Source organism: Sesamum indicum, linkage group LG7, assembly GCF_000512975.1.
Source record: "Sesamum indicum cultivar Zhongzhi No. 13 linkage group LG7, S_indicum_v1.0, whole genome shotgun sequence".
Taxonomy (NCBI): Eukaryota; Viridiplantae; Streptophyta; class Magnoliopsida; order Lamiales; family Pedaliaceae; genus Sesamum; species Sesamum indicum.
In genome coordinates this window covers 10780539-10795750 of record NC_026151.1, presented here as the reverse complement: position 1 = coordinate 10795750, position 15212 = coordinate 10780539, and the positions used below count along the sequence as shown (strand labels likewise).

Sequence of the window (15212 nt, the reverse complement as noted above, 5' to 3'; positions counted from 1 at the left end):
TTAAAGTTCACAGTTCACACATGTTTAATATAAAACACATTTAGTTTGTTTTTCATATTTTCATTGAGGAAAAAAAAAAAAAAAAGATTGTTGACAAATATTGCAAACCTAATAACTCAAAAATAGAGGTCCTTCCCTAGAAAATAGTACTTTAGATAACCCTCGAAAACATGTAAATTTCGTTAGCATCGACTCTCTCTGACTTTCAATTGTATCGCTTAACCCTATATTATTTCATGTACATGGGAGTCGAACAACACTACAGTGATCGAAGGATTTTTACAAATCATTATTATATAGAATTTAATTGTACCTCTACCTTGAAAAGAAAAAAACAGCAATAATAATAAGAAGAAGAATAATTTTAATACAAATATTATAAAATAAAATACCTTATGATAAAACTATAAAACTCTTTCGCTTGTATTCTGATAATTCTTTATTATTACTCACAAATATTTATTTGTGTTCACTCTATTTTCTTGAGTTAAGTATTTTTGCGTATATGATTTAGTCTAGCGAATATTTATTTGGACTTATGGGCCTAGTGGCCCAATACAAATATGGCCCAAGAAACTGTAAATTGGTCCAGAGGACCCCAATCCGATTCAAGGAGTCGGCCCATTTAACCTTTTACTGGGTGCTATGTAAGCCTTATCAAGCCTTTGTTTTTGTACTGTTGAAATGTTTTTTATTTAATGAAATTTCATTTTTTATTGTAATGTGGCTCAAATAGTGGAGTGGGCTTGGCCCATATTGTAAAGCCCAGGATGAAGAAATTAAAGGAATAGGGCCCAACCCAAGGTAAACGAGTTCAATGACCCTCCATCGATGTTGGACACATGGCATGATCCAAGGACCCAGCTGGCGACCGTACAGTGGCTGCAAGTTATAAAAACTTTCATTTCCAAAAGTGAATGGTAATATTTATTGCGCAAGTCTTACTTCTAGCTCCAATATTTCGACTTATTTTGTTCATATTTAACTTGATCGTTGTAGTTCTAATGCTGGAATCCCATCATCTCTATTATCATTGTAATTTTTCAATTTATTTTTAATTTCATTTTTGTTAGAGTTTGATCGTATGTCTATCAACTGTTTACGTTTGTAATCCAGCAAATCAGATTGTTATAAATTTTATTTATGCTAACACATATAGTTTATTTAAAATTTATTTGGACATTATTAAAGAAGTAGTTTATCACATCAATTTTTTTAAGTCTTTTTATGTTTTAATTGATGTTTATTTTATATAGGAGGTTAATTGCTCTTCTGTCTAACACAGAATTATAAATTGCTATTCACCCTTGTGTATTATTTGAAACATACCTTAGATTTCATTTATGATCACAAAAAACTCATCCTAAATAGAGTTGAATATGCGTCCGATAAAATTTTGTTTAGATAGTAAGTTTAATGCCGCAATCAGGAAGTTATACGTTTAAAAATTCATAAATATGGGTGTATCTAAAATTATGAATATATTTTATTAATCTTTCATATAATATTATAACAAACGATATCTATTGAAAATAAAGAAATCCAGATTTTGTTGGGGGCGAAATGGCATCCCTAGGAATGAAGATCCAATGATTGAAATATTATTATTATTATTATTATGTTGAAATTCACTCAGACACTTCCCTAACTCCCAATACTATTAATATAAATTAATGTTATCCACTCCACAAAATTGGAAAATAATTAAAATATAAAAATAGGAGAAGTGAGAAAGCATAAGAAACGTGGGGGGGTAAGTGGAAGATGAGAATGCGCGCGTACGTGTGTGATGATGAATTATTGTGGGTGTGGGTGTTTGTAGTCTGTTCCCCACCCATTCCCACAACCACAACGCGCTACTTTTTGTTGTAAAATTTATTTTATTTTTTATTTTAATTTAACATAAACACACATTCTTTGTATATTTTTTTTTAAAAATAAAATATATGATGTCATCTTGTACGTATAATGTGTGTATGTTGAATGAAGTAGAAGATGAAATACGAATTACAATAAAAAAATCCAGTACGCATTCTGTGTTGTGCTTTGGATTTCTGATCCATTAATACTCTTCAAACTCTCGAGCCCATAATCTCGATTTCGTCAACTAACTAAGCTGCTGTGACTCTCCATTTCGTTCTGTATACTACCACTCAGAATTTATTTACAAAAGTCGAAAGAATAAGGTGATTTTTTGTTTTCACTTAGTCTTTAATATTTTTTTTAAATATATTTTTGTGATTGTTCTGTATTATTTACATTTTAAATAAAGTAAAAAATAAAGATCTCGATGAAAATGCCTTTTTTTTTAAGTGTAATTTAAAAAATAAGAAATATTAAATTACATTCTCAATTTTTTCCCCTTATTTTCCCTTTTAATACTTTTTCCAGATACTTCCATTTTTTCATCCTTTTGCTACTTTTAAACTTGATGAGATTATTATTTCAATTCAGACATCTCATTAATTGGACGTTTATGAGTTACTGAATGAACAATTTAACATAAATATTTCATTTTATTTAAAGAAAAATAAAAATGGCCACTTGATTCTATAAATCGTTTGATGCTATACAATTTATACGTAAAATATTATATTTATTATCTGCCAAAATAAATAACACACACTCAACAATTAGTTACAAATTAAATTCATCGAAAAAAATTATTAAAACGGGACATGGATCGATGATATATTTTTCCAATTTTTGAATAAGTTCAGACATACGACTCGTTCTGAAAGAAAATCTTGAGTATTATTTATTTTCGTACTAAAATATTGTGCGAAAATAAAAATATATTTTCTTAATAAATTGATGGAATAATTTAATATTTAGAGAAAACAAAAGAAAGAAAGCCAAAGTTTTTTGACTTGATATGAGAAAGTGAGAAGCAATGAGCATACACCCAACCTTCCTCATCCACGTCACTTTCACATTACAATCATTACAATATAATTATCATTATTTATATAATATATGAAAAATATTCTGTATATGTAAGAGTTTTCCTAAGTTAGCATCATCATCATATTATTATTTATGTTGCATATGTTAATATATAATGCAAAAATATTTATTTTTAAATATAGAAAATAAATAATATTATGATAGGATCAAATTCATATCGGGTTTAAGTTAATAATTTAAAAATCAAAATTCATCTCAGATATTTAGTAAAAATAATAAATTATTATTTATTGAATAAATTGATTAAAATTATCAATATCAAATGTTTATAATCTAGCAACAATTATAATTATAACAATCAGATACTAATTGTTAATATCAAATAATTATTATTAAAATAGAACGATACTTACTATAAAATGAAACAATATTTTTATACATTAATGAGATTCGAACCCATAATATTAATGTGATAAAGCAGGGGCTAAGAATGAGTGAGTGGGTAGTAGGCTTATCCTTTATCTTATCTTGTCGGGCGTTTAGACAATAATGTTAATTGACATGTATGTATAGTTTATACAAAGCTGAAACCCTCAAATTTCCACCACCTGAAATTTACGATTATTTTATTTTATATATAAAGTATTTGATTAATCACACTTAAACCTCTTTTAAAACTATGAATTTACACTTTTGCCAAAAAAAATTTAAAATTATACATACATCCCCTTAAAAATTCTCCATTTACACTTGATTCCTTCTCGTTAGGATTTGAATGAAAAATGCTGATGTAAAAAAAAATACATAAATTTCAATTTTTGCTCCAATTTAATAGTTTCATGTATATTTTTGTATTTATAAGAGCATAAATATAATATATATATACATGATATAAGTTAATATTATTATATTCTTTTCCTTATAAGTATATAATTATTACATGAGAATGTTAAATGAGGGGTAAAATTAAAAAGTTATGTAATTTTTTCTTAACGTGAGTATTTTTTGTTCAAATCATCACAAAAAGGTGTTAGATGTAAATAATGAATTTTTAGAAGGATATACGTGTAACTTTGAAATATTTTTAAAGAAAGTATAAAATTTTGCATCTTTAAAGGAAATCTGATATAATTAACCCTGAAACATTTGTTCCACTTCCGTGTGCCTACTTTTGTTAGTTTGTTACAATTAATAAAAATTCTTGGCATATTTTAGTCTAATAATCATTTGTTTATTTAGTTTAAAAGATTAGTGGTGAATCAATTTGCGAGCCCACCTCAATTTGGACCTATGTCGTCACAAACAAACAGTATTTCGTACTATAAATTGAAATTGAACTACTTTTGATTCAACATGATTTAATAATTATTTTTTTACTATTTAAATTAGAAGCACCTTCCATTTCACCAAATTCAAAATTGAAAAAAGGGAGGTAATAAAACATTAGATATATTATTTTATAAATTATTACAAAAATTCAAATTTTATCTTCCTTAGTCTAAAGTCTATTATTTTGAACTCATTTCAATTCAATAAAGAGCAATAAAGCACATATCATTAAACACAAAGTGTACAACATAGAAACTCTTACAAGATCCTTAGTACCTTAACGGAAATGTAATATTAGATGGGTTTTTTTTTTTTTTGACAGATATTTATTATAATTGATCCATACACTGATTAAATTCACATTATAATAAATTACAAAAAAAATCACATTACATATAGATAAATAAGCATTACAATAAATTTATATTAAGTGAGATAAATATTCATCGGTCTAATACGGCACGGATAAATATAATGATGATAATTGATACTATGAGTCAAGATTTGTTGTTAAAAAATAAAAAAATTATAATTAAAATCGATCGATGAGATACTTTTTCTTTTTCTTAAACGACAAATAAATATATTTAAAATATTCTTTGAGAATAATACCACAAATAAATATACATTGAGCGAGAGACATTTAATGAGAACATATAAATGTCTGAATATTTAAACTGGATAGTGTTCCTCTTTATTGACTTCTTTAATTAAAGTGATAATTATTATCGAATTATTTAAAAGCAATAATAAATTAGAGTCCTACGCTTTTGAATTTTGGCCAGCAACACTATTAATTTGAAGTCAATATTTTCCATTAAAAAATAAATCAATCATTACATATAAGTCGACCTAAAATAAAAAAAATATATAAAAAAACAAAGCCCAAAATTCACCATTAAAATTGGATAAAAATAAACATATTTTGATGGGATCGCATTTTGTGCTTATTTCATATGATATTTTGATCTCTTTTGTGACCAAAATGCTCCAAATTAATTATTATTTTGCAGCATTAGTCTACTAAGGAAAAATAGAGCGGAAAATGAAGAAAAGAAACAAAATGAAAATTTGGACAAGTCTCAAACTCGATTTTTGACAAAAATTTGGAGCTGTTTGGACTACCTTTTGATGAATGAGGAGTTTAACTAGAATAATAATTTTATTTTCATTAGTCTTTTAATTCAATTAGGAATCTATCTTTTAATCCTAGTAGAATTAGGTATCTAGTGATTGTTATATATGTGTGTGTGATGTAATTCAATTTAAGGATTAACTTTTCAACTCTTGCGAATTTCAGACATTGAATTCTCATTTCTCTATTTTTCTGTGTTTTTATGGTCTTTTCTTACTTTGCTTTTTATGCGTTGTTTCATGAGCATGTCTAGCTAATTCTCTCATTCCGATTGAAGACTTGATGAATGCTTAATTCTAATAAGTTGTGAGAACTAATTTATACTTTTACTTTCATTCATATCTCCTGTTCTCTGTGCTTTTTATGATGATAGATACCGTTATTCATTGTCAAAAATACTTTGCCTAGCCAATTGAATTTGTAAATTCGTAATTGTTTGTTTAGTTCAATAACTAGTGTTAACATAGTATAATTAATTATGTAGAAATTTTCGATTATGTTGCGGGGAATGCACAATCTAACTTAAGTAAATCCTCGTAGGAATTTATTGGTTAGAATTAGGCCTTTCTAGTTCTTAATGATGTCAGTAAATTAAATTTTGAGAACGTTCTCAAGGTTGTTTACTGATTAGGGATTTAGTAAACGGTAGTTCCTTGACTATCCACAAGGTAAGGAAAGGTAAGGTCGTCAGGTTGTACCAATTGCCATAACCAATTTATCTATCATAAATGATTGTTATTTTTGCATTTATGATCGACCGTGGAATTAAGCAGGATCCTGTCTTTAACTGGAATACTCTTATCTTATATTTATCTCTTCTAATTTTATTAACTCTTTAGTTTAATTTAGTTTTTATTTTTATTTTTCTTCACAATTATAAACTCCCTAATTATTTTTATTTTTGAAAGAATTAATTTAAAATCAATCCACGTGGATTCGACCCTACTCACACTTCTCAAAAGTGTTCGTAGAAATTATTTTTGATGAATTTGACACCCATCAAATCCAGTAATTAAGTTTGAGGTCCGGTAATAAATTGAAGTTATAAATTTAAGTCCCATCAAATATATAGTATATATTTCACATAATGTAAATTTATTGTAATTAATATTAATTTGATATGAGTTTATTATAATATCTAAATTGTACTGTGAATATATTTAGAATTTGTAAGAATTATCGTTTTTATTAAAAAGGAAAAGGATAAAAAAAACGACACGTGACACGCGGCCGGCGAGGATTTTGTTTTTTGAGATTCCGGGCAGGGGAGGATGAGCCCCACACGTGACGGACAAACCCGTTATGCGGGTTTTTGATATTGGATTCTCAGTACTCAGCAGCAATTCAAGTGGGACCCACCCACCCCCCAACTGCATCTCAATTTGCATCTGCATCTGAATTTGCATTTCCATTTCACTTGCATTTGCATTTCTATTTGTATTTACAGTTCGGGTGGGTTTAAGATAATGGAACCAGTAAGACACAGAACTGGTGTGAGGGTGGGCCCCGCCCTTTGAAGGTTTGACTTTGACTGGTTGGGCTAATGGAAAGAGGGGAAAAAGGGGGAAAAAATAAATTAAAAGAAAAAAGAAAGAAAGAAGCAAGAAGAAAAGTCACACTTTCCTACTCCCTTCCTCCTAAGACTCGTACCTCTTTTGAATTTTTGAGCAATATATATATCAAGCCTCCAAACACTCCTCCTTTCACAACTTTGTGTTGTAATATAAACAAAATCCACAACTCAAAATAATTCTCTCAATACCCAAAGTCTTTGTGGTTTCAAAGATTTATACCCTCTTGATAAGGTTTGTTTGTTTGTTTTTTTTTTTTTTTTTGAGTTAAAGAGTAGTATCTTATCACTTTTTAATATTCTTGATGTTGTTTGAGGAAGTTGCTTGTGTTGAAAGAGCTGTTTGATGTTTGTTTGTTTCAAAGGTTGAATTTTTATGATGTGGGCTTTGATTTGTAAGGCAGTTTTTTTATTTTATTTTATTTTTCAGATAGATAAAGGGTTTTTGTTATTTTGATGATCTTTCAAACTTCTTCTCTTGACACCCTGGTGTTTGCTGGAATGGGTCTTTTGATGTTTAATAAAAGAATTGTATTTTATTAGGAGAGTCAGTTTAAGACAACTCTACCTTGGTAGAGAATTTATGTATACATATATGTCTGTGTGGGTATGTGTGTATATATACAATCAAGATTCACATATGGGTAATGAGATTTGAAGTTTGTGATTCATCTGAAAGGTGCTAACTTCTCTTTGTTCTTTGGTTATCCTTCAGGGTTTGATGTGCGGTGGTTCTAAGAGTAAACTCAGCCCTTTTGATTTGAAGATGGAGGCTGGATTGCAAGAGGAGAAGGAAGTGATTTTGCATAAAAATTGCTCAAAATTGCTTGAACTGGCAGCCACAGACGATTTGGCTGGCTTCATATGTGAAGTAGAGGAGAGGGGTTGTGATGTTGATGAAGTTAGCTTTTGGTATGGCAGAAGCTTTGGTTCTAGGAAGATGGGGTTTGAAGAGAGAACCCCTGTCATGATTGCTTCTCAATATGGAAGCACAGAGATCTTGAAGTATATTGTTGGAACTGGCAAGGTTGATGTCAATAGAGCTTGTGGCTCCGATGGGGCCACTGCTCTTCACTGTGCTGCTGCCGGTGGCTCGTGGTCGTCGGTTGAGGTTGTCAAGCTCTTGATCGATGCCTCTGCCGATCACAATCTTCTTGATGTTAATGGGAAGAAGCCCGGTGACCTGATTGCTCCTTGTGTCAAATCTTCTAGCAATTCGAAGAGGAGAACACTGGAGATGCTGTTGAACGGAATTAGTGTTGTCGAGGCTTGTGATCAGGAGGAAGAAGAAGGAAAAACGCCCCGGGCTGTGAAAGATGGGAGCGAAAAGAAAGAGTATCCGGTTGATGTATCTTTGCCGGATATAAACAACGGAATATATGGGACGGACGAGTTCAGAATGTATAGCTTCAAGGTGAAGCCGTGCTCGAGGGCTTATTCTCATGACTGGACTGAGTGCCCTTTTGTCCATCCCGGCGAGAACGCGAGGCGGCGTGATCCAAGGAAGTATCATTATACTTGTGTCCCTTGTCCTGAATTCAAGAAGGGAAGTTGTGCGAAAGGCGATGCTTGCGAATATGCTCATGGTGTCTTTGAATCCTGGCTGCATCCTGCCCAATACAGAACCCGTCTTTGCAAGGACGAGACCGGTTGCTCGAGAAAAGTGTGCTTCTTTGCGCACAAACCGGAGGAGTTGCGCCCATTGTACGCCTCGACAGGCTCAGCTATGCCTTCTCCAAAGTCTGTGTCGGTTAATTCATTAGACTTGACAACTCTTAGCCCGTTGTCCCTCGGCTCCTCTTCTCTAATGCTGCCTAACTCTTCGACTCCGCCCATGTCTCCATCGGTTTCTTGTTCGTCTCCCATGGGCGGAAGCATGTGGCAGAACAAGATCAACCTTACACCACCCACCCTTCAGCTCCCGGGGAGCCGGCTCAAGAGTACTTTGAGCGCAAGAGATATGGAATTGGATATGGAGTTGCTGGGATTGGAGAAAATCCGCACTCAGCAAAGGCAGCAGTTGGTGGAGGAGATGGCTAGCCTTTCTTCCCCATACAGCAGAATTGGGGACTTGAAGCCTACTAACCTCGATGATGTTTTCGGATCTCTCGATCCAACCTTACTATCTCAGTTGCAAGGTCTCTCACCCAAAGTTAACACCACCTCCAGTTCCCATTTACAATCTCCTACCGGGCTTCAGATCCGGCAGAACATGAACCAACTGCGGGCGAGCTACCCATCAAACGTCTCTTCCTCACCGTCAAGGAAGCCCTCCGCATACGGGTTTGACTCCTCCGCGGCCGTGGCTGCAGCCGTCATGAATTCAAGGTCGTCGGCATTCACAAAACGGAGCCAGAGCTTTATTGACCGCAGTGGAGTTGGCTACCGCTCCAGCCTTTCAGGCTCAGCCAATTCACCAAGTCTAATGCCATCGAAACTCTCAGAGTGGAGCTCTCCGGATGGGAAGTTAGACTGGGGCTTCAATGGGGAGGAGGTGAACAAGCTTAGGAAATCGGCATCTTTCGGTTTCCGGAGTGGTAACACCAACACACCTTCAGCCATGGCTGCATCAAACATCGATGAGCCAGATGTGTCTTGGGTTAATTCACTGGTGAAAGACGTTCCGGCGGGTGGTACTTCAGCCGGAGCATACGGTGGTGATCAGAGGCAGAGGCAGGGAGGTGTTCATGATGCAATGCAGCAGCATTGGCTTGATCAAATGTACATAGAGCAGGAGCAGATTGTGGCTTAACTTGAGCAGCATTCTTGCCACATAAAATTGCTTGAAGATGATGATGTTTACTGCATAGGGTTGATATTCTTTCAAATTCTTATTTATACCATTATTATATCTATAGTGAGTAGATTGAAGAGGGAGACTTAACAGTTTCTTGAAAGCATTACTGATCAGAATATGCTTCTGGGGTGTTGGAAAGATTAGACTGAAGAAACAAGATTTGTTCATTTTTTTTCAAATTTTAATTTTATTTTTTCGATATGAGTATTCTTCCATATTGAAGATCATATAAGTAAATCAAAGGAATGAATTTTCTGCATTTTACATTAAGTGCAAGTATTAAATGTTTATTGTACTTTGGTTTGAATTGGTAAGAGCTTTGTGCACCACAATCCACAATTCACTGCTTTCCAATTCAGAGACTTGTTTTAGCACCATGTTTGGATCTAGGATTTGTAACGGAACTGTTTGCTTGTGTTTCCACTTCCAAGTTTTAAGTTTTGAAATACTAATTAAAAGTGAAGATATACGTGTTCTCATAAGAATTATATTGACTTGAGCTCACAGTTCAATATAAAATACAATAATCGAAACATATTTTTATTTCACAGAAAATTTATATAAAATTGAATTGAAAATGATAACATTGGTTGGCAGTGGGGCTTCGATTGGGAGCGAAAATAATAATATCTGTTAAATTGTTTGGTATTATAAAAAAAAAAGTATTTAACGAAAATAATAATATCTGTTAAATTGTTTGGTATTATAAAAAAAAAAGTAAATTTTAAATACTGAAATGTCAAAATCTTACATAAAAAAGGGAATTTTTCATAGATAAATTATGTTTGTAGATATGTAAATAAAAATAAAATCTGTATTTTTTTTGTCCTGATACCTTTATGCTTCAACTTCTCCCCCTATTTTTGGATGTAAACAAAGAATTTCATACATGTCTAATATTACTTTTCTTTCATTTACTCTTTCCAATCAAATATAAATTTTTTTCTTATACATATATTTTTCTTATATTCTATAGAGTAAAATGGAAGAAGAAAAGAAAGGTTAATCCCAATTATGTATCCAAATTATGTACAAGGGATTGAGGCAACTTAGTTAAAAAGCAAGAAGAATGAGAGAGATTTGTTTAGGTTTGGGCAAAAATGGGGCGGGCAGGGGCAGGGGCAGGCAGAAGTGTCCAAAATGTTGGATGCCCGGGGCTGGGGGTGGTAGTGGTGGTCACTTTCGGTACCAAAATAGACAGAGCGTACACAGTGTAATAATCGCACTAAATAATTCAGGTGAGTAAAAAGTGGTATTTGAATTGAAAGAAACCCCTTATTAAAGCGTGCTACACCTACACTATCATCACCACTACTCCCCACTTTCATAAACTACTACTTTTTCCCATTAACAACTTTATTACCGTACCCAAACATATATATATATATATAAAATCTTAATTTATTTTAAATATCATGGATTTTATTTGAATTTTTTCTGATTGTTTTGAGAACACGGTACCATAATATCATCTCTTTATAAATTTTAGGGATAATTATATTATATTTATTGATTTTATGAATTATTTATATATATAATCTTTATCTTTTAAAACTATATAAATTATCATAATGCCGAAAAGTAGATATAGTTTGTGTAATAATTTGTCATTTTTTAGAGGTGTAAGTATAATATTTCAAAAATAGGAATTATTTGTGTAAATAATATTGATTTTTTAATAAATTTATATATAATTTTTTTTAACAATAATGAACGATTTGTATAAATAAATTATAAGAAATAGGGAAGTATAGATATAACGATCCATAAATTTTAATTTTATTATTGGAGCAAAACCTTATTGGGAATGCAACATAATGTGTGGATTCGTTTTCTGAGTGTTTTGTGGAGATAGAGAGAGAAAAATAAAGATAAATAAGTGTGTGTTAGAGATAGGATGAATGTTTGGATTTATTTTTGAAAATAATTTAAAATAAGTATTGTATGTTTAATGTTGTGTTTTGAGAGACAAAAATTACTATTCATTGTCAAATCATAGTTAAATCATATTTTTTTATATATATTTATGTATATATGTATTTATGTTAAAACAGTTTAAAATATCTAAATAAGGTGTTTCTGAATAATAATAAATATTAATTATATTTTGATTCGTCTAAAAAATAATTTAAAAATAAAAATAAATATAGTGCAGGATTTTACGAGAGAGAGAGAGAGAGAGAGAGAAGTTTTGATTGTTGAGGTATTAAGGTAGAGGTGTGAGTTTTTGACTATCATATGTAGTGGTCTGAAGTTGGGAGGAAAGAAAAGAGTGATGATGATGTTGATGATGGCTGTCTGAAATTTCAACTTTGTGGGTCCCATCCCCCTTGAATCTATCGTTGATTTAAAATTTCATTTCATCTTTAGAGTTTTTATAATAGATAAAAAGTTGAATATTTTGTACTCACAAACTTTAACGCCTTATAAGTCTTAATATTTCCTTTCATTCATTAGTAAGACGTCTTTTAAAAATAAAATCATAAGTCTTACACTTACAGTTAAAAAAAGCGAGTAATACTTGGCACAATCGAAGAGTATCGATTGATTTACAAAATGCATCCAAATGTTTTTTCCTCTTAATTATAACGAAATAAATGATAGTAGTGGTTGTATTATTACTTTAAATGTGCATAATTTATTATTCTCAAGAAATAAATATTTCTTTCATTTTAAGAATTTATTTATATTTAAATTTAATAGAAACATTATCCTCTTAATCATATATTATCCATCATTCATCATATATGAAAAGACACCAATCAACAGCATGAAAATTTTATAAACAAAGGCCAGGGACTGTGTTTGGTCGTTTTAGGCCCAGCCCAAGACACCATGCCAATACATCGGGCCTTTACAATAGAAATCAATCATCCCCAATCAATTGGTCCGGAACATTAATGGGCCTTAAGCCAACTACAATACAGAATACTTTATTGTTACTGAGCATGTGTAATTCTCTGCTGCACGGAGTGCACAACACCCGGTATGGTATTGGGTAGACCTTCATTTGGATATCTATTCAGCTAATCACAATTGAGTTCCTTATGCAATTCCAGGGGTGTGTGGGTCCTAATTGTAAGTCATTTATGATATTATCAATAATTATTTTCTATTTTTATTGTATTTTGAAAGTTGAGTTGGACAGAGTTCGAAAGACAAAATATTAGTAAAATTTTTATATTTATCTTGACTTACACGTATAAAATCGATGTGTGTGGGAATGGCATGCGATATCTGTCAGTATCTACTAAAACATGAATAGTTAATGTGTATGGAATTGGGACAGACTCAAAAGTCATAGAAATTACTTCACATAAACTAATTGTTATGAGTTTAAATTAGGCGTTGAAGTTAAAAAGAATGAAAAGGTGAACAAAATATCTATTAGAGGAGTAGTTTAATGTTATGGGGACAGACTCCGAGGTCATCTCAAGATTACTTCACCTAAGCTACTTGACATAAGTTTAAATTAAAAAATAATGAAAAATCATCTTGAAAAACTGATTATAGTACAAGTCTTCTGTTCATATATTGTCTGGTTATTAGTGGTAGGAGAAACTGAGTTTTCATGTATTATTAAAAATTTCAAGTATCCACTAGTTTTATATGTGTATGATTAGAAGAGAAAGATGTGCAGCAGCCATCCAAGAACCAATTTGCAATTTTCCACTTCTATAATTGGCGTTGTGCATATAGAGTTTCCATGTTTATGTCAATCTACATGAGCTCACAAGAAGCTATAAATTTATCATCAGATGAATCCCTTTGCAATAAATAAAAAGCATCGACATAACTGTTGATTTGGGGGCTCTTGTATAAAAAAAAGGATGATAATTGATATGTTTTTCTGATTCCATGTTCGTGCTTAGTTGTCTAAATAGATCCCACCCTCCCACTTCCACGATATTAATCTGGAGTTATTTTTAAAAAGTTTGAAGACAATTACAATCATTTATGTAATATAAACTTTGCATAAATCCCATCAACTCAAAAAGTTGTTTGATAAGTCTGGATTCCTGGAATCTGCTAAGGACAATGTAAAATGACATGAGCGTCTCCAACACAAGTTATTGAGAAAATTTTCCTTCAATATCGAAGTACATCGCGACATCGTTACATCCTTGCACAAATAGGCGTCAAGTGTTTGTGATCTATAACAACTATATTGTACTCCATCACGGGAGGAAAAAATTCAATTCTCTTGGTGAAAGAATCCAAGGCCCTGCAGTTAATTATGGTTATATGAGCTCATACCAGTGTCTGCAACAGCTAACAGAGAGTTAGTCATGACTTGCCAAGTATCGAGATCTTAGAGTTGGCTTTTCAGCCATTGATATTATCAAGATCACGATTTCTCAGCTCCAGTCAGCTGAGGATCTGTCTGATAATAGACAACGTCACCCACATCGCTCACATAGTGATCCCTCTTCAAGCTTCGTGTGAGATCTCCCAGTAAGTGGAATGGGAGAGGAGCCGATTTTTTGGGCTCCCTGTAATACTTGCCCAGTACTGGCTTAGCAGCTTCAGTCTGCATAGGAAACAGAAATCAGAGCTCTATCGTTGTTGATGGAACTTTGATTAGTGAGGACAATTTCTCGAGCAAAATGGAGAAAACTTACAGCTTCTATCAAATGATAATGTGGGATTTGAGGGAAGAGGTGATGTATCACATGAGTCCCTATATCGTGGTGGATGTTATTGATCCATCCATAATCACGATCAAGAGTCGTAAGCCCCCCTCTCAAATAACTCCATTCCTGTTTTATCAAAAACATAACTAAGTGACTCCATTCCTATATTACCGAACACAACAACTAAATAAGTGACTGAGTAATGGAGTATATCGTCAGTAATGTTATAAGATTTTGCAGGTTCCGTATTGTAGAAACTATATAATAGTAAGAGAAACTTGACAACCTGCAGACTTAGGGGCATTCTTTAAATCAAGTAAAACTCGTGTTTTACCTTTTTTTCTTATCTTTTGCATGTATTTCATAATCTATCAGCAATTTCCTAGCACAAGTATTCTCTTAAAATATTACTAAAAGGTAGAAACTAATTGAATCACGACAAGATCACGTAGACCAATATATTTCTTGTGCTAACTGCTCAATTATTCCTTTTTTCCCAGATAGCTTAGTTTCCAGAAACCTCTGTTTATTCTCGGTGGAATTTTCACATCTTGGCACAACATCAGCTAAAATATTCTGTTTTGATTTTACCTTTCCGCGGTACCAAGGAAGCTTGTCCTCATGGCCATGGTGGTGTAAGTAGGTCACTAAGTCAAGCCACATTACATTTCCCTGCATTTGATTCAAATCCCAAGCTTTTTACCAAGAAGATCAAACGTTGCAAACAAATACTAAAAAGAAATTGAAAGAAGTCTATACAGTTAGTAAACAAAATTAAAGGCATACGTTTCTCCCAGAATAGAAGTAGTCATATAATCAGTTGGAATTGAAGTGACTAAC

At 32.1% G+C, this 15212-nt stretch overlaps 2 protein-coding genes across 3 annotated transcripts in view; one reads left to right on the top strand and one right to left on the bottom strand.

Moving 5' to 3' along the window:
- On the top strand, positions 7025-10008 carry LOC105167043 (zinc finger CCCH domain-containing protein 29). Its single transcript, XM_011086600.2, has 2 exons — positions 7025-7176; positions 7657-10008. The coding sequence occupies exon 2, from the start codon at positions 7663-7665 to the stop codon at positions 9691-9693; it is 2031 nt and encodes a 676-aa protein (XP_011084902.1). The 5' UTR covers positions 7025-7176; positions 7657-7662; the 3' UTR covers positions 9694-10008.
- LOC105167042 (omega-3 fatty acid desaturase, chloroplastic) overlaps positions 13737-15212 on the bottom strand; it is a gene marked incomplete in the record, with an annotated part of 3143 nt that continues 1667 nt past the window's right edge. The window contains 6 exon segments of one of the 2 annotated variants that reach the window (NM_001319690.1): positions 13813-14269; positions 14361-14498; positions 14964-15045; positions 15175-15186; positions 15188-15194; positions 15196-15212. The exon segment at positions 15196-15212 is cut by the window's right edge and continues 167 nt beyond it. In NM_001319690.1, coding sequence (NP_001306619.1) covers positions 14087-14269; positions 14361-14498; positions 14964-15045; positions 15175-15186; positions 15188-15194; positions 15196-15212 — 439 coding nt within the window. 2 annotated transcript variants of the gene reach the window in all.

Excerpts from the sequence above, each read along its gene's own strand:
- LOC105167043 (XM_011086600.2), top strand. The coding sequence starts at position 7,663 with ATGTGCGGTGGTTCTAAGAGTAAACTCAGCCCTTTTGATTTGAAGATG.